The following is a 19,779-nucleotide window of genomic DNA, read 5'->3' as shown; positions in this document are numbered from 1 at the left end:
TCCACCTCTTGACAAATGGAAAAACCAAAGAATTTGAGGATGTATTTTAAAAACCAGCAGAGAAGACTAAAAAGAAATTTGTTAAGCCATTTTTGAGGGAACAAGAGGTCATTCAAAGCAGAGGGAAGAAAACTGCAAGGGCACAAAATATGGAATACTGAGATATAACCACAAGTAGTACCTGAGGCTGAAAATATAGGAGGGTGTTACATCAAGAAGGTCTTTATATCTCATGAGTAGAAGTCTGCACTTTTATTCTGTAGGTGATGAGGCATCGTTATCAAGATTATATGCAGGGGAGTCTCCTAAGATGCGCACGGTAGAAACTGGCAGTAGTTTGAAGACTGGAGAGAGGTAAAACTTAATAAAGAAAGACTAGTTAAATAAATAAGCTCTTTCAAAAGTTCAGAGATATTATGAGTAAATGATTAAGAGAATGGCTGAAAAACTTGAGAGGAAAGGACGGATCCTAGACATGTTTAGAAGGTAAAGTTATACAAAAATTAGCAGTTAGTTATGGGGTGTAAGGAGAAAAGAATTTCAGGCTGGGCTACTGAGTATGTGGTACTATTTCCCCAAATTATCCCTTGTTTTTTTAAAGATAACTTTTTAAATTAGTACTGTAAAAAATTTATTCTATGAAAATTTAAAAACTATGAAATGAAATAAAAATTGTCAGTCACTTCTGCAAAGTTGAATTAACACCATGTACAGATCCTGTTAGTCCTTTGTAAACTTAGAAATTTTTACAAAATTGGAATTGTATTTTAAAACTTTCTTCACACTTAATACATCATGTCAATAAAATTTCCTCCACATCATTTTTAAAGGCTGAACACCGTTCTGTTGTATGGATGTAGCTTAATTAATATTCTGAATATTAATTAAGAATATTCTAGTAAACAATGCAGCATTGGACAGTCTTCAAATGAAGTGGTTACACAGTATCTTTATGATACATTTCCATTAGAGGCATTGCTTTGTCAAATGATCATGCTGAAGGCTTTTGATACATACTGCTAAGCTGCACTGTAGAAATGCACCAAAGTATAGTACTCTCAGCACTGTAAGAAACCGTTTCTTTGAACACTCGCCAGCATTATCAAGATATAATCACTTGTTAGAATACCACCTGAAAACCAAATTAATGTGTAACATGTTACATCACTCATAAGTCTACTAAACTTTTATAATTATTACCATTTAAAGCTTAGATCTGTGTATTTTAGCTGAAGAATCTGAGGTCCAATAAGTTATATAATAAATCAGACTACTATTTAGTGGGGATTTCTGCCCTAGATATTACATTGTAGTGCTCTGATTTGCCACTCTGCCTCACTGTTTTTTTAAATAAATAACCTTTCCCAGAAAAAGGTACATATCTTCATCATCAAGGGCTAGAAGCTTGGCAATTACTTTGGCACCATTTTTCCTAGCTGCTTCCTAGCTGGGATTTTACTCGTTATGTATTGAAGGAAACTTTTGAAGACATTTACCTAAAAAAAGGTCTACCTAATCTTCAATAAGGATCTTTCATTCATTCAATGGCTCATTTATTCACTGTCTCATACATTCAACAGTACTATCTAAGTGTGGGAGCTAAAGCAGTGAACACAACAAATGCAGTCCCTGTTCTGAAGAAATGTAAACTTTTAGCAGGGTGAAGGGACAACAATAAATTAATTGTAGCTTTAATGACTGAAGTTCACTTTTTCTTTACGTCGAAATCTGAACATAAGGAGTGCAGGGCTGGTATGGTGCTCCAGAAATTTCTCAAGGTCCCAGGTTTCTTTCTACCAGCTTAAGCTTTTGCTATCCCTAGGATGGGGGAACTTGACATGGCCCAAACTGACAGCTAGAGTTAGAGGCTATCATACCTGTACTCCAGAGTGTAGGGTATAAAAGGAAAGGCAGCAAAAGACTAAAGCTGTGGAATAGCTATCTTTTAAGGATGGTTCTGAAAGGGTGCCACATGGCATACCTGCTGATTGGCCAGAACTACCTACGGCTATACATAGGCTGGAAATATAGTCTTTATTCTGCGATCATATGTCCGTGTCTATTACTATGAAAATACTGGAGAAATTTTAGAGGACAACAGTCTCTGCTACAAACTGGGAAAAGCTTGGTACCTAATAGAGACAGAAAGAAAGGGTAAGAGCAAGATGAAGTTGGAAGTAGGCAGAAGCACAATTATACAGTTTTAAAGGCCATGGTAAGGAGATTGAACTTTATTCTATTCTAAGGGAAGCCACTGGAGGTGTTAAACAAGGGAGTAACATAGCCTCATTAACATTTTTAAACGATCACTCTGGCTGGTATATACAGAATGGTTTGAAAAGGCAAAGGGAAAAGCGGAAGCAAAGATAATGTGGATATTGCTGTGTGAGAGATGGTAGTATCTTGGACAGGCTGTTGGCATGATTAAGTGGCTGAATTCAGAATACATATAAGGAAGCACTAATGGTACTGAATGATGAGTTGGATCTAGAGTGTGAAGAATCACAGAAGATTCCTAGTTTTATGCCTGAGCAAGTGGGTAAACTATTGGTTGTACTGTTTATGGAAGGACAGTTTAAATCCAAATGTTGTTTTGGTACTTGTTAAATTTGGGATATTCATCTGTCCTTTTGCAGTATTATCTACACCTTCTAAAAATGTGAGGTCTCCCATTCTTACTTACAACTAGTTATTTACAAACTCACTCTCTTCCCATAATGAGGAATTTCCCCCCTCACTTTAAACTAGTAATTTTTCTGTAAGGTGTATAAGAAATTTACCTTACACACATTTCAACACACAAAACACATACAAGGTGTGGACTGTTTTTCAGTAAAAGAAAAAATCCATCAAAGTAAATAGTTAAGACAAAAATTACTGACAAAATTTGATTATTAACAATAATAATGAGCATTTAGATGCAAAAGGACAATTTAAAAAATGTACTGTTCAAAGTGTTTACTAGAAAACCATAAATGTAAGTCCTTAATAAGTCTTCGCTCAACTAATATACAAAACCAACACCCATAGTAGGTATTAAACAAGTTTTACAAATTTATAACAAATTGGACACAAGGGTGATTGAAAATTTGTTCAACAATACTTAAAATTTATTCGAAACAAGTAATTTTCTCAAGAAAGAAATACTATCTGTGTATGTTTTTCCTAATGCTCCTATCTTACACATTTACCATGAAAATGTTTGTTTTATCTCTTTCAGTAAAATATCCAAGGTAACAAACCCTCAAATTAGACCTGTCCCTTTTTGGAAACGATTTCTCCAATTTTACCAATGTTGATGCTATTTAAAACTTGTGCTTTTTTGAGTTAATATAAGAAAATTAATAATAAGGTCTACCTTCTATTCTTTAACAAAGTGCTACATAAAAGTCAAACTACCAATAGATTAAGTGGTAATACATGATACAACTACCCTCCCACACACATCTCATTTTTATTATTTCATCTTATGATTCCAAACACTAATAATTATACTTTCAAGTTATTAATAGTATAAAGTGCTCAAAGACCATCAGAATGTTAATTGTAATTATTTCCCAATTGCGGGGGGGGGGGGGGGGGGGGCAGTAATATGCATATGTACACACGTGTATTCTTATACCTGTATGTGTTACATTTATTTATAGATGTATGCAGTCTTTAACACACCATCTTACATAGCAGAGAATGCTGAAGAGGCAGGCAGGAAGAACTGTTGGGAAAAAGGAAGAGAATAATACAAAGAAGTGTTATTCCCCGTGAGCTTTCCTATGTAATTAAAACATTTTCTAGTGGCTACATCAGCACCACTCAGAGTTTAGTTCACACATTATCCATTAATATTTCAAAATACCTTGCATTCTGTAAACATGACAAAGTCACCTTTTATTTTATGTGACTTAGTATGTTTCTTTTTCTCTATTTATGAGTAACAGATACACTTTGCCCTTAAATGATACATTTTAAACTGGATTACAAGGAGGTTTTTTGTAAGGAAAAAGTGATTTTACAAAAGAAACAAACAAGGGAAGTAGAAATTTTATTTACAGCAAATAGATTGCACTTTAATAAATTCTATTACTCAAATATAAGTAACAAATTTCACTTCATGAAACTACACAAACCCAAAACACGGAGGCTCTTTTTAAGTTAAAAAGTGTCTCGTAGTAACAAAAAAAATGTTTACCAATATAAAAAGGGACAGAGGTTTATTATTTCAAAGAAAAATTTAATTTCACTCTGAAAGACAATTATTTTTCTGGAAAGCAAAGACTTTTCAGTCATCTGAAGTTTCTACCAAAGCCACCATGATTTCGAAAGGTCTTGCTAACAGCTCGTTTAGTCCTTCAACCTTATGTGGGGACTGGGGAATGGGGGCGAGAGAAAATGCTGCAAATCTAACTTAGCCCGCGCGAGATCACCTAACGTGCTTTTAAAACCTGCTCCCCAATATGCTCCCTCTCACCAAGTCAAGAAAATAAGTGTGGTGACTACAAAATACCAGTGCTTTCAGTAGAGGGGAACTCACCTCTCGGGAAGGGTGGTTTGGTGACTTGCTCCGGGTCCCTGGAAGCTCCTGCACCAGCACCAGAGGGTGCGGGGACTGAGACAGGAAAAAGAGACAGCGATCAATTCGTTGCAGGTGCTGGGTGGTGGGGCGGGGTGGCCAACGCGTACACAAACACAAACAGAAACACGCTCAGCATCCCGGGGGAGGGCGGACCCATGCCACCTCACCATTCCCCGCCCCTGGACCCCGCGGCCCACCTCGCACCCGGGGCCCGCGCCCTCTTGTGAAGCAAGCAGCCCGCCTCAGAGGAACTGTAGCGGCCGCACAGGCCCAGCTCGCTATAACGGCGACGGGAAAGCTACGAGCCTCCGGGTGAGCTGGTGGGAGACACGGTGGAGGGCGACGGAGGGACGAGGTGGAGTGAAACGCCTCTCCCCACTCACTCCCAAAGACACGGAAAGAAGTCTACGCACCCCGCAACCTTGTTGGGTCTGCGATCCCTGCTCCCACCTTCCGCCGCCGCCTTGAGGATAGCCGGAACGAAGGGGGTCACGGTGGGGGTCAGAGGGTAAAGGTCTTGCTCCCAGCAGCCTCCGCGGTGGATACGTCGCCATCTTGGATCCGCGGGACAAGAAAATTCATGCGGTGAGTTTTTGGCAAATTTTCGGAAGTCTGGCAGCGGGGCGCGCGGCTGGGGCAGCGGATTCGGGACCCCCGCAAGGCAGGGGAATGCCTCGGGGCCGGTCCGGTCGCACCTGGGGTCCGCGGGCAGCGTCCCGGCCCGCCGCTTCCCGTTGCTTTTGTCTCGGCTCCAATCGAGAGAGGGAGAGCGGAGCGGGCGGGGAGGGGGGGGGGTGGCGGCGGTGGAGGGAGGGGGTGTGTATGAGAGGGTGGTGGATAGGACGTAAGGCGTCGCGGCACTCGGGTAGCTGCAGCTGCAGCTCTGGTTTCTAGGCCCGGTCCCTTCCGAGGGCGCTGGGGTTTTCCTCAGGCTGCGCTCCCACAGGCTCCCGCCAGCTCGTAGGAGCCTGCGCCGCACTGTTTCCTGAGGAAGAAGAGAAGGCAGCAGCGGCGGTGGCCAAGGAGCCCCGGCCCGCTTTAGACGGAGCTGCCACAGTCCTAGGCTGTTCACATTCTCTCAGTACACGCACATCACCTGCAACTTGTGTGTGTGTGTCTGTGTAAAAGATGAGGGACATTGGACTGGCTAACGGGTCCTAGGAGCCTCCAGGCGCTGGCATACCGAAGGCTTTGGGTCACGAAGGAGTGCAACTGTGGTGCTGCTTCTGCCACGGGCGAAGCTTCCGTGCTGCGGTAGACACCGAGGCCGGAGAGTCCTGGGGTGGCGGAGGAACCCGAGACGCTTGGGTCTGTGAAGTTGCTGGCCCAGGGTTTCTACTTCCGCCGGAGCCTCTCCACCTTTTGCTGGCTTGAGTCTAACTTAAAAGTTTTACGGAAGAAATGAGTGGGGTTAAAAGAGGCCCTCCTAGTTCTTAGGTGAGGCTCTAGGAAAAGACCTTGTGGCTCTTGGTGACTGAGATCGTTTTGGAATGCGAGTTGTAGTCTTTTGTAAAAGCATTTCCAAGGTTTTAGAATTTGCAGTTATTCCAGGCCCAGTGAATACGGTAATTACCAGCATAAAAGTCTTACATACGGGTACCACACTCGGAAGGAACCTCAACATCAACTTCCTTTGAATCCTTGGAGGTGCCTTCACTTTTCAACATCCAAAAGACCGACTGAACACCTTTGGTTTCATTTTCGAAAACTCTTGGTCAAAAGATCCTATTCATTAATCCTCAGGACGGTTTCTGATAAGAAAATTAAGTATGCACTGATATCAACCCTCAAATTCTTGGCGAAATGGTAGAAGGTTCCACGAAATGTTCATGAGAGAGGCCATACTTGAATTTAGTTGAAAGTTGAACACATTTCCTGTCATGCTTAATATTAGGAATTTGTAGACCTCTGGAATAAGTGCAACTTTTGATTTGCTCTTTGAAACAACAGATTATTGGGCATGGGGTGGGGTAGTATTTATTCATTTACATAATCACGTGTATGTTAAGTTGTTAGGGAATACTTGCTTTTTTTAGACATTTGTTTCCCAAATGTCAGTGAACACAGCTCTTTTGCAGTTATGGAAGATGATTTTATTCTAGATTTAAAGGGTGGATTGAAATGGTTAAATGTCTACTACATTCAAATTGTTAGATGTCTACGTTCGTATTTCTTTTTATTGAAATACTTATAAATGGACCAATATCTTTAGGAAGCTTTTTATGGTGAACTACTCTCTAGTTCTGTGTTCTTTTGTAATATTAAATCAGTAGTAAAAGTACAAGATTTCACTGTAAAAAGGCAAAATTCCTGCTTCACTTTTGTTGACTTCAATATCCTCATTTAATTTTAAAAAGTTCCTTTTCTATAATTTTTCCCCCGAGGGCTTGAATTACTGTGATTTCTGTGAATACTTTGTACTTTTGAAAGGAACCAAAAAGCTTTCACATTTTTTGAATTCTGAGTAATGTTGCATCAATAAAAATGAATTAATGTAGGTATCATTTGTTGGCAGAAACCTTTTATTCTAAGTATACTGTATGGAGATACCTGCAACCCAATCTGATACTCTTGGGGGATGAGAATTGCCTTTATGTTCAACCAAGCAACAAATAGAACCTTCAAAAAATTTTCAGTTTCTATTACACTTTCGTTTTAAAGTAAACTTACATGGTGGAAAAATGAGGGCAAGATGTATGAGGATGAGTGACTTATGTCTCTTTTTTGCAAAGTACTTGATCTTGAAGATAAAATAAAAAACTATTCCTCCTTAAGAGAATTAATTACGTATGTTTTTACTTAATTTGGGGTATTTCATTTACTTTTTAATTCTTGAGAGATACTTTACAGTTAGTTAAAACCTGGATGTCTGTTTCTTCAAAAGTGAATAACTACTTCAGATTTATGAGTAGATTTTTTAGAAATGCTTCTAACACAGTTTTATTTTTATCTCTTCAATAAATATTAATATTAAAAGTACTTGTATTTTGAAAGACACAGAATTTTTCACACTCTGTAGGGAGTTAATGTTTTGTTTGCCCTTTTAGTGACAAATTTGCTTCCTAAGATTTCTTGTGTAGGAAATAATGAGTATACATTAATAGACTGGTAAATAAGTTAACAATTTTTTTGCTCTTTGTCTTAAAAATTTTAACTGTAGAAAGTTCATTCTGTTATGATTACATAAAGCAAACTTTCCGTGTGCTTGCTTAAAATAGGCATTTGAGGACAACTTATGCAAACAGTGATAGTCCTAGAGGATGATACCAAGTAAGATTTTGTTACGTAGAGATGTAGTAGGTTTTGTAATATGAAGAAGCGAAAGAAACCAAGGTACTAGGTAGGGCAGTTTACTGGCAGAGTTAACCTGAGTACACTGTAATGTTTGAATAGAATTACATACAGTATTGATATCAAGGGATCTCGTGCTATGATAGGAGCCATTCTGGTTCATTATACAGGTGACTGTTCTTACTGAGGATGATTTCTACTGGTGATACTCCAGTGAACTGAATTCCATTGTGACTTTTCCCAAATAATTAAAAAAGAGCTGTATACTAAAATTGCTGTCTGTTGTAGAAAGTCTGCCTTTGAAAAGAAATAGAATAAGCATTAGGATTTTAAGTTTTTAAAATTATTTTATCATTTTTACCTTGGTTTTGTTCATTGAACCTTTCCTTTCTCAATTTATATAGTAAATATATATATTTTTTGTTACTTTGGTTTTTCCATTTGGCTTCCTTTGTTAAACTCTTAAAACATGCTGATACGGTTTGTTCATTTATTTATTTAGCACTATTAAGATGACCTGAAAGTAATTCCTAATGTGTTTTCTAACAGCTTGTTCTCTGAAATACACATGCAAATCTCCAGGTATATTATTTGGGAGTATACTGCATTTTGAACTAATAAAATGATTCACAATGTTATTTTTTTTGTAAGACTCTTAGCTTATATAATATGAAAATGCAAAATGAATTATCCAGAGGGAAAAACCCAGAAAATTTCCATTTTCGGGATACACTTTAATATGTCGTATATGTTTAGATTCAGGATCCAAGTCTGTGTGTGTGTATGTGTGTGTATTAGACCTATTAGACGTGTTTGCCACCTATCCTGAAAGTTTTCCTTTCTTTTTTTGTTTTGTGTGTATGTGAGGTGGGTATACTTTTACTATAATTTCTCTGTTTGATTAACTTACCATTCTTCAGAATTCTACTCTATTCTATCACTTTTCTAATGAAAATGTATCTGGCTCTCAAAATCCTTTTGTCATACTGCTTTTATTAAATGTGCTCCACTGTACGGTAATTTACTGTCCAACCCCATTATCCACCATACCTTCAGTGAACTGTAAGCCCCTAAGAGGTAGGGCCTTGTCCTATTTATCTTGACATCACTAGTATTTTTTATAGTGTATAGTTTTTAGTAGGTTATCAATAAATATGCAGTAAACTGAACTGTTGCCAGATTGTCATTTGACACTCTGTTTCCCAATCTACAGTAGAAATGGCAGATTGGAAAGGGAATGGGAGAAGAGCATCCTGCATTCCTTTACTTTGAGTCCTTACAGTTTTGCTTCTGAATTACCTAGGGAAAACAAATAATCAGCTTTTTAGGGAAAAGTGTGTAGAGTGAATGTAGAACAAAGGGAAGGATGTTAGTAATAAAATGCTTCTGGCAGAGTGTTTAGATCTGTTATCTTACTGTATTTTGTATGGCTAAGGTGGCTAAGGTCATTGGTTGAGGGAGATATTTTATATTTATAGTACACTCTAATAAATATTTACCGTTGCTTAACCATGTTAGTTTATGTATGATATATACACTATTTTAACTTTCTAAGATCTGAGAAATTCCAATTCTTACAAACATTTGGCCTTTTAGGGTTTGAGTAAGAGATTTTGCACCTATTTTACCCGCCCCTTATTTTTTCAGATACAGAGACAGAAATTGGGCAAATGACTCCCAGTTGTATTTAATGGAGATACTAACATTTAACTTAGATTTTAGAAATCTTTTATGTTTTATTTGTCTATATATTTCCAGAGGCTTTTTAATGACCAAAAACTACTAATATAGAGAGGGTATATATTTTTAAAGAGAATTTAATCTGATACTCAGGACACCAATCCTTTCTCTGCTTTTACTGAATTGATGTCTTTCCTTGTCTGAAAGTAGATAAGAATGCACACTTAGTAAATTTCTACTTTGCTGAGGAATGATAAATTAAGCAAGAGAAAATTATGTGTTCTATTAATTTAAGTAACAGTGAGTAATCTTGACTTGCTTTTTTTCAAACATATTGATGTACTATTTTTCCATTTATATGTATGGATGTTGAAACATAACTGCATTTTGGACCAGCATCTGGACAAAATGTAATGATTGATTATGTAATGCAATGTGTTTGGGAGAGGAATGTTTGGTTTTGTGTCATCTGGCAGAAGTGTGTATTAGTATTACTTTTTACATTATATATTATAATGCTTGTCCTACATACAGTTTTGTATTTAATTTTCAGTTTGTAAAGGTCTCCTTTAGACTGGTTAAATAATAATATTCTGTAAGTTCACCATACCATTCAAAGTACCTGATTCCTTTTGGCTTAATTTCATTAGTATTTTAAAAATTCTTTACAGCTTCAATTATACATGGTTGCCATTTTGATGTTAATTTTTAAATACAGTTAATTTTAAAAAATGTTTCTTTAGAGGTGGGAAGAAAGACAGGGAAACATCAATGTGTGGTTGCCTTTCATGCTCCCCCTACTGGGAACCTGGCCCACCCGCAACCCAGGCGTGTGCCCTGACTGGGAATCAACTGGTGACCTTTTGGTTTGCAGGCCAGGGCTCAATGCACTGAGCCACACTCACCAGAGCTAAATAAGGGTAAATTTTTAACATTAGCATAAAGATAAAACAATCAAGCTGTCTTGGTCACTATGAGAATTCGTAATTGAGGATTATAAAGGCCATTTAATCCTTAGACTGAATTCAGCATCTAAAACCTTTCTCACTTAATGCTACACTATAGGAAAGACCCAGATTTATTATATTAAGTAGGTGTAAGTACAGGGTTTATTTTTGTTTTTAATTGGTCATCTTGCAGATTCAGGATAATTAAAGTAATAACAGGAATTTGAAAGAGGAGTAGTAGGAAATTGTTGTTTAAAGCTTGATTTTCTGGCAAAATACATCAGCTGCTCATATTTTTAAAAATTACAAGCATTTACCGAGAAATACCAAAACTTTAAGTAATAATACTGTTACAGTGAGAAAAGGTGATATATCACACTGATACCACATTTTGCAAATTTACTTATTGCACAGTTATTTTGCAAGATTATATGCTGAGCAGATGCCTTGAGGTTTGCCTTGATTAAGTACACAGAATAGTGCTTTAGGATTATAATTTTTATAATTTAATGTGTGTGACCATGTCTATCCTTAGATTAGAAAAAATAAGTAGAGCTGTTACCTTTCTAATCTGTGCATGTTTATGCAAAGTTATAGATATATTCATAAACGTCAAGCAAGACGTTATTTGAGGTTGATAGCAAAACCGTTTAACCTAGCATTGGAGATAGCAGTATTCAAAGCATTTAAATTTGATATACAGTCATGGGCCACTTAATGGTGTTTCTCTCAGTGACAGACTGCATGTGTAATGGTGGTCACACAAGATAATAATGGAACTGAAAATTTTCCATCAGTTAGTGACAGAGCACAGAAATCCTTAATTTGTAGCACAGTGCATTTTATCACATGATGATGCTGGTAGTCATATAAAAATATAGCATATACAATTACAGGGGAGAGCAAAAGTTGGTTTACAGTTCATATGAAAAATAATAAGTGATAATACAAGAATAAACTGTTTTTCTATAAACTCACAACTGTAAAACCTGTTTTTGCCAACCCCTGTATGCAGAGTACATACTTGATGATAGTGATAAATGACTTAACTGCTTTGTATATATACTATATTACACATTTTATTATTATTTCAGAGTACTCTTTCTCCTTATAAAAAAGTTTGCTCTAAAACAGTGTGTCATGTTATGCCAGTAGTAGCCTCGTGTGCCTCATGTTTATTGCATCTCTTGATTGCATCATTTTCTCTTGTGCTTCATTAATCTTGCTCTGTTTTGTATAGTAACATGCTATATAGGTTTGTAGTCTAGGAGCAATAGTTACCATATAGCCTAGGTATAGTAGCTATACCATCCAGGTTTGTGTAAGTAAACTCTACAATCCCACAAAGATAACTGACTAATGATGCACTTCTCGTAATATATCCTCATTCTTAAGTGACACATGACTGTCTAATGAACTTTTGTTTTCTGTATGTATCTGAATCACACATTCTAAAATAAATATGTATGTGTAAAACAGCTATAGTCAAATGTTCAGGGAATTTGACCTGTCACTGCTCTTAGGTTGTTATAGAGCATGTAGTTTGAAAATCACTGGGCTTAATCTCTTAAAGTCACTTTCAACCTAAAATCTGTTTTTAAAAAGTTAAGAGTTTCCTTGGCAAGGTAGCTCAGTTGGTTAGGGTGTTGTCTTGGTATACCAAGGTTGAGGATTTAATCCCTAGTTGGGGCTCAAAAAAAATCAAACAATGAATGTGTAAATAAGCGGATCAACAAAAATCTATGTCTCTCTTTCCCTTCCTCTCCCTCCAAAATCAAATGAATAAAATAAAATAATAAAAAGTCGATTTTTTTCTGTAGATAAAAAATTTATAGAATTTACTTGTTTTTTTAGTAGCATTAGGATAAAAACTGTATAAATTTAAATTTAGGTTCTCATGGTTGGATGTTAGCATTTTAGACATTTTCAACTAAATCCTTTAATTTGAGAATACTTTGTTTATTCTTTTTTAGACATTGTGGTACTACTGGGTATATATGATGGTGAATAAGACAAATCTACCTTCATGCAGCTAACATCTTAGAGGGCAGGCATAAAATAAACAAGTAAACAACTAAATAAACAATTTCAGAAAGCGGTAATTGTGATGGAGAAAGTAAAAGGGATAAGAACACAACAATTGATTAGGGTTGAAAGGTGAGACTATTTTAAGTAGGATAATGAGGGAAGACCTTTCTGGAGGTAGCATTTGAGCAGCTATCTGAAAAAGAAAAAGTTGTGCAAAAATCTGGGTGATTGTTTTCCAGGCAGAGAGAATAGAAGGCTCTGAGATAGGGTCAAGTTTTGCATGTTGTTTTATAAAGTTACTTAATGCTTTCTTCTTAAATAGGAGTAAATTCTGAAGTGAAGAAAAGGAGATAAATTAGACATAATTCTTGTCTTTCACCTGCTGACAATACTTTGGTGGACCAAATAATTTATAATAAATTTTATAAGAGGTATAGGGAGGAGGGAGTATTTTTTATTAAGAGGATGTACAGATGTTTTCAGGATCAGGTAGAATTGGGGTCTGTATTAGTGTAAAATTATAAAGGAGAACAAACTTAAAACTTTGTGTTTGCATAGACTCATCAAACTTTTAAGAGTTTTTAGTTTGGCAAGGTTTTAGATAATAGTTTTTTGTTAGAAATTAATTATTAGTGGTTTTCATGTTCCATCAGATTTCCTTGAACAGGTCAATAATTGTTACCATGTGCCATGCACTATTATAGGTGTGCCGAATAATTCTTCAAGTTTAGTTTTTAAGGTGCATGCTGTGGCTATATATGCTAGAGTAGGACAGTCTTGTTTGAGGGAGTTAATGTGTTGATTTCAGGGTTTGAAAGGACCATTTGGAGTTCACTAGGTGGGTGGTGAGTGTATGGAAATAACATTACAAATACACAACTCCTTGGAGTATGTACTGGACTTGGAGAACAGCAGAGTAATTTGCTGTCATTCCTAATGGAGTTCTGAGACCTCATGAGAAGTTGGTTGAAGGCATGAATTTGTCATCGTGTGAGAGACTTTCTTACGTGATGAGAAATAAGCAAGTTTTTATTTTAACAGTGCAAGTGATAATCATGTTTGTGGTTCATGGGCAGACTTTATACTCCACAGTTGACTTATAATTAAAACTACAAGATTGATGCTGTATAGTATACAGTGTTTGTGAAATTTTTGAAAAATTATTTTCCCTCCATTAGATTTTTTTTATTTGTATTGGCAGAATTTCTTATTTGTTAAGAGCTGTGTGATTTTTATTCTTCCGGCCAAGATGGAGGCATAAGTAGATACACGTGGTCTCTTTGCACAACCACAAAAGAAGGACAAAAACAAATTTAAAAACAAAACAACCAGAACTGCCCCCAAATTGGACTGTATGGAAGTCTGACAACCAAGGAGGTAAAGAAGAAACATTCATCTAGACTGGTAGGAGGGGTGGAGGTGGGCAGCTGGGGTGGAGAGGATGCACAGCAAGGTGGCAGCTGGAGGACTAAGTGGGCAAGGCAGCAGCTGGCAGATTGGGCAGACCAACATTGCATGCGGATAAACCAGGAGGAACAACTGGGGAGTGAGACAGACTGCAGAACCCAGAGTCCAGTGAGGGGAAATAAAGTCTCAAAACTTTTGACTATGAAAATTTGTGGGGGTTGTGGCAGTGGGAGAAACTCCCAGCCTCACAGGAGAGTTCGTTGGAGAGACCCACAGGGTCTTAGAACATACACTAACCCACCCACCTGGGAATCAGCACCAGAAAGGCCAAATTTGCTTGTAGGAAGTGGGGGAGGTGACTGAAGCTGGCTGAGAGCTGACCAAGCAGCCTCATTCCTTCTCTGACCTTCCCTCACATGCAGCACCACAATGCAGTGACGTGGGTTGCCCTGCCATGGTGAATACCTAAGGCTCTACCCCTTAAAATGCAATGGGGCTCTGAGACAACAACAACAACAACAAAAGTGTCACAAACAGAAGAACAGATCAGAGCTCCAAAAATAGAACTGAGTGTTGAAGAGATAGCCAACCTATCAGGTGCAGAATTCAAAACACTAGTAATTGTGATGCTCACAGAATTGGTTGAGTATGGTTGCAAAATACAGGAAAAAGTGAAGGCTCTGAAAAGTGAAATAAAAATATATAGGGAACCGATAGTGAAGGGAAGGAAACTGGGACTCAAATCGGTGATTTGGAGAAGGAAGAAATCAATATTCAACCAGAACAAAATGAAGAAACAAGAATTCAAAAAAATGACGAGAGGCTTAGGAATCTCCAGGACAACTTTGAACATTCAAACATCTGAATCATAGGGGTGCTAGAAGAAGAGAAAGAGCAAGAACTTGAAAACTTACTTGAAAAAATAATGATGGAGAACTTACCCAATCTGGTGAAGGATCTAGACTTCCAGGAAGTCCAGAAAGCTCAGAGAGTCCCGAAGAAGGTGGATCCAAGAGAAAACACATCAAGGCACTCCATGATTACATTACCCAACATTAAAGATGAGAGAATCTTAAAAGTAGCAAGAGAAAAAAAGGAAACAAGTTACAGAAGAGTTCCCATAAGACTATCATCGATTTCTCAAAAGAAAGCTTGCAGGCAAGAAGGGGCTGGAAAGAAGTATTTGAAGTCGGGAAAGGCAAGGACTGATGTCCAAGATCACTCTATCCAGCAAAGCCATCATGGAAAGGCAGATAAAGTGCTTCTGAGATATGGACAAGTTAAAGGAGTTCATCATCAGCAAGCCCTTAGTATATGAAATGTTAGAGGAACTTATCTAAGAAAAAGAAAATGAGAAAAAATATGAACATAAAATGATAACAAATGCACAACTTTGAACAACTGAACATAAAAACTAAGCAAATAACTAGAGGAGTAACAAATTGAGATCACATGGAGGGTTATCAGCGGAGAGAGGGAAATGGGGGAAAAGGTACAGGGAATAAGAAGCATCAGTGATTATGTACAAAATAGACGGGGAGGTTAAGAATACTGTAGGAGATGGAGAAACTAAAGAACTTAATATATATATATATATGACCTACGGATATAAACTAAGGTTGAAGAATGCTGGTTGGAGGCAGGGTTCTGGGCGGAGGGGAATAAAAGAAGAGTTGATGGGACAACTGTAATATACACATAATCAAATATTAAAGAATTATGTGACTTGAAACTCTAGATTCGGTTTTTCAGAGAACTTTTTATATGTATATAAACTGGTGCCCTTATTTCAAAGTTTTACATTAATGGGTGAAATTTATTACCCATTAGGGCAGGGTGAGTTATAGGGCAGGCAGAGTTTAAATGCTATTTGACATTATTTGCAGGCTTGAGGTTTAACATTATTTGCATAAATTAAACTGATACCAAGAAAACCTAAGTTAACATAATTCATAGGAGCTGATAGGTATATATCACTGAAAGTACCTATTTTACAAGTGTGTACTAGTGTTAAGTAGTATCATGTTACTAACAATACTACTTAACAGTAGTAATGCTTTTATTTTAGGTTGCTAGCATTATGTGTTAATTCTGACTTGCAAAAAAAAGAAAAGCCCAAGTGTATGTTTTTAAGTGAAAGGAATTGATTCCTTATGAATGCAGTTTGAGCAAATTACTACTTTAATAGTATGCATTACATACCACTTTTTAATAGCAAAAGTTAATAATTTTACAATGATGATTTGGAGTTTCCCAGGTTGTCTGATTGTCCATTTAGTTCCATTTTGACTGAACAAAATGAGGCTGATTATATCTATTTCCCATTAGAGTAATGTTATGCTGAAATTTTTCATGAGGTTGTTGAAGTCTCTGGTACTAGCTATGGAATTGATATTACCATTGTACTGCTTTTAATTAGCTGTGTGACTTATCCTCCCTAAACTTAAGTTTTCTCATTGCAAAAAATACAGATAAATAAAAATACCTCATAGAGTTGACTTAAGGAATAAAAGGCTCTTGTGGATTGTTGTGGGATTTTTTTTTGTTTTGTTTTTTGATTTGAATGGGATTTGCTACTTAAAGATAAGGCTTTGAGACAAGTGAGAATTAGCCACAATTTATTTTATAGATTGTATTATTCCCGTTTTATTTTTTTGTATCAAATTTGTAAATGAGAAAGATTCTATTTTGTTATTAAGATTCTAGACATGTTTTTCTGTCAGGAATTTTGCTTAGATATTGGTTTTTGTGTCTAATATTTTTTAAAAGAGTTTTATTTTTCAGTTACAGTTGACATAACATTATTATATTAGTTTTAGGTATACACCACAGTGGTTAGACATTACATAACTAAGTGATCATCCTGGTAAATCATGTGCCTGACACCATATATAGTTTTTAGAATATTATTGACTATATTCCCTATGCTATAACTTACATCCCCATGACTATTCTGTCATTACCAACTGTACTTCTTAATCCCTCTGACTTTTCATTTATCCAACCTGCTCCCATCAGGTCACTATCAAAATGTTCTCTGTATCTATGGTCTGTTTCTCTCTGCTTGTTTGTTTACTGAATCTTACTTTTCTGCTTCTTTGTTTATTCTTTAAATTCAGTTACTGAGAGATGTGTATTTATCACCATTTTATTGTTCATATTTTTTTCTTAAAAAAGACCCTTTAACATTTCATATAATACTAGTTTAGGAGTGATGAACTCCTTCAGCTTTTTCTTGTCTGTGAAGCTCTTTATATGTCCTTTGATTCTAAATGAGAGCTTTGCTGGGTAGTATAGTCTGGTTCGTGGGTCCTTGCTTTTTTGATCACTTAAAATATTTCTTGCCAGTCCTTTCTGGCAAGTTTCTAGCCTGAAACGTTTCTGTTGAGCTATCTGCTGAAAGTCTTAAGGGAGCTCCCTTGTAGGTAACTACTGCTTTTGAGTCTCTCTTTGTCTTTAACCTTTTGCATTTTAATTATAGTATGTCTTGGTGTGGGCTTCTTTTGGTTCATCTTGTTTGGGACTCTGCTTCCTGGACTTGAGTATCTATTTACTTCCCCAAGTTAGGGAAGTTTTATGTATTTATTTTTTAAGCAGCTTTTCAATTTCTTGCTCTTTTCCTTCTGGCACTCCCATGATGCAAATGTAAGTGTACTTGAAGTTGTCCTGGAGGCTCTTTACACTATCCTCAGTTCTTTTGTTTTTTGGTTTTTGTTTTTTGCTGTTCTGATGGGGTGTTTTTGCTTCCTTATATTCCAAGTCACTGATTTGATTCTCAGTTTTATCCTACTGTTGATTCCCTGCAAATTATTCATTTCAGTTAGGGTATGCTCTTTAGGTTTTTATTAAGTTCGTTGAGCATCCTTTATGACCAGTGTTTTGAACTCTACATCTAGTAGAATGCTTGTCTCCATTTTATGTAGTTCTTTTTCTCGAGTTTTGTTCTGTTCTTTCATTTGGGATATATTTGTGTCTCCTTATTTTGGCAGCCTCTCTGTGTATTAGGTAGAGCCGCTATGTCTTCCAGGCTTGGTAGAGTGGGCCTAATGTAGTAGCTGTTCTGAGGGTACATTTGCACTGCCTCCCCAATCAACCAACCTGGCACTAGAGGTGCACTAGAGTTACGAACTCCTCCCTCCCCACTTCTCTCCAGGGCTGAGGACACAATCCTCTTGTAGTTGAGACTTGACATCTGTTGGCAATGCCAGTGGGAGGTGTTTACCTCCAGGACAATCAGCTGCGAGGACTGGCATGAGACTATTGACCTCTGTGGAGGATCAGCTGTGCAGTGGTACACTCGATGTAGCAGGCGTTACTTCAGCAGAGCTCTGATGCCCATTGAGTCTGCCCATTGAGTATGTTGCTTGAAGTGTTTTCAACATTTTCTGATGCAGTCCACTCAGTATGCTGGCTCTGGGCCCTCCTGGGAGGTGCAGGCCAAGGTCATCTGCTGCCTGTGTTCTGCGTGGGGCCACTAAGCATGAGCTACATTGTTATCTGACAATGGCTGCTGCTAGTGCTAGGCCTGTGGCCACTTAGCGAGAGGTACAGGGAACACCAAGGCTAGATGCTGCTTGTTTGAGGGATTTTAGGAAAATCTGAAGCGTGAGCCAAGACAGGTCATTAATATGAAAAATCCCCTGGAAATAGCTTGCATGGGCCTGAAAGTTGGGTGAGGTAGGATTTCAGGGAATCGCTGAGGCAGGGCAAACAGTGTGAGAGCCAGGTTGATAAGAGTCTCAGATGTGATGCCCTGTCTGCTGGCTCTGTGGCAGAAGGGTTCAGAAAAGAAAAAATGGCCTTTGCCATCCCTTCTGTCTGGTAATATGCTCTACCTCCCGGTTCTTGCCCTGATGGCAGACAATTCACTTTTTCCATATATGTTATTGGTGCCTTTTGAGTTAATGCTCTAGCACTGGAGCTCAGAGGGAGTGGGTCTGAACAAGTCCACATGTGGGCCCTTTAAGAGGAACTTTCTGGGACTCCAGAGGACATCTGTCTCCCTCATCTTTAATTCTTGTTTAGAAGTTATGGGGACTTCTCTTCCTGTCACTGGAACCCTGGGCTGGGAAGCCTAGTGTGGGACTGGGACACCTTGCTTCTCAGAGGTGACCATCCCTCCTAATTTTTATCTGCCACACATGAGTGTGAAAGCAGCCTGTTCCTTGTCTCCGCCCCTGCTAGCAGCTTTGATGCCACTTCCTCTTTTATTTCCTAGTTGTATGACTTCCATTCACCCAAATTTCATGTGGTTCTGAATGATGGTTGTTTTGTAGATTAGTTTTAATTTTGATGTTGTGGGAGGAGGCGAGTACTGTGTGTTTATGCTGCCATCTTGCTCTTGGTCCAGTTGATGACCTTTCACTTCCCAGAACTGAGCTACACTGGGTCAGGGCTGTGTGTAGTATTTTCAGTACATTAATACATCTTAGCATTATTCTGTCTGAAGTAGTTGGCATGGTGCATGACACATAAGAGGCATTTAATAATCCCTTCGTTAAATGGGATTAATCTAATGGGAAGAGCATTGGCTTAGGACTCAGATGTGACAGCCAGTTACAACCTGAGTTATGTTGCATTATCTACAGCAAGTTTTTCATTTTGTTTTCTTTTTCCTCCCCCCCTTTCTTCCTTTTCCTTTCTCCCTTCCTCCTCCAACTCCTTCTCTCTCTTTCTTTCAAGATTTTACTTATTTTCAGAGATAGAGGAGAAGAGGGAGAGAAACATCAATTTGTTGCCTCTTGCATGTCCTCAACCGGGCGCCTGACCCACAACCCAGGGATGTGCCCTGCCCAGGAATCAAACCATTGACCTTTCGGTTTGCAGGATGATGCCCTGCTACACAAGTCAGGGCTG

General features: G+C 37.8%; 1 protein-coding gene across 3 annotated transcripts in view; it reads left to right on the top strand.

The window, feature by feature from the left end:
• The first annotated feature begins 5,077 nt into the window (after positions 1 to 5,077).
• CNOT2 (CCR4-NOT transcription complex subunit 2) overlaps positions 5,078 to 19,779 on the top strand; it is a 108,605-nt gene continuing 93,903 nt past the window's right edge. For 2 of the 3 annotated variants that reach the window (XM_037049455.1, XM_037049453.1), the window contains exon 1: positions 5,078 to 5,155. In XM_037049455.1, the coding sequence (XP_036905350.1) occupies positions 5,151 to 5,155 (5 nt within the window). In that variant the 5' untranslated portion in view covers positions 5,078 to 5,150. The remainder of the gene's footprint in view (positions 5,156 to 19,779) is intronic. The other variant, XM_037049454.1, reaches the window with a different exon arrangement.

Source organism: Sturnira hondurensis, unplaced genomic scaffold, assembly GCF_014824575.4.
Source record: "Sturnira hondurensis isolate 20B ecotype Veracruz unplaced genomic scaffold, ASM1482457v3 Scaffold0006496, whole genome shotgun sequence".
Taxonomy (NCBI): domain Eukaryota; kingdom Metazoa; phylum Chordata; class Mammalia; order Chiroptera; family Phyllostomidae; genus Sturnira; species Sturnira hondurensis.
The sequence above is the reverse complement of the archived record's forward strand: the minus strand, read 5'-3'. Positions and strand labels throughout refer to the sequence as shown.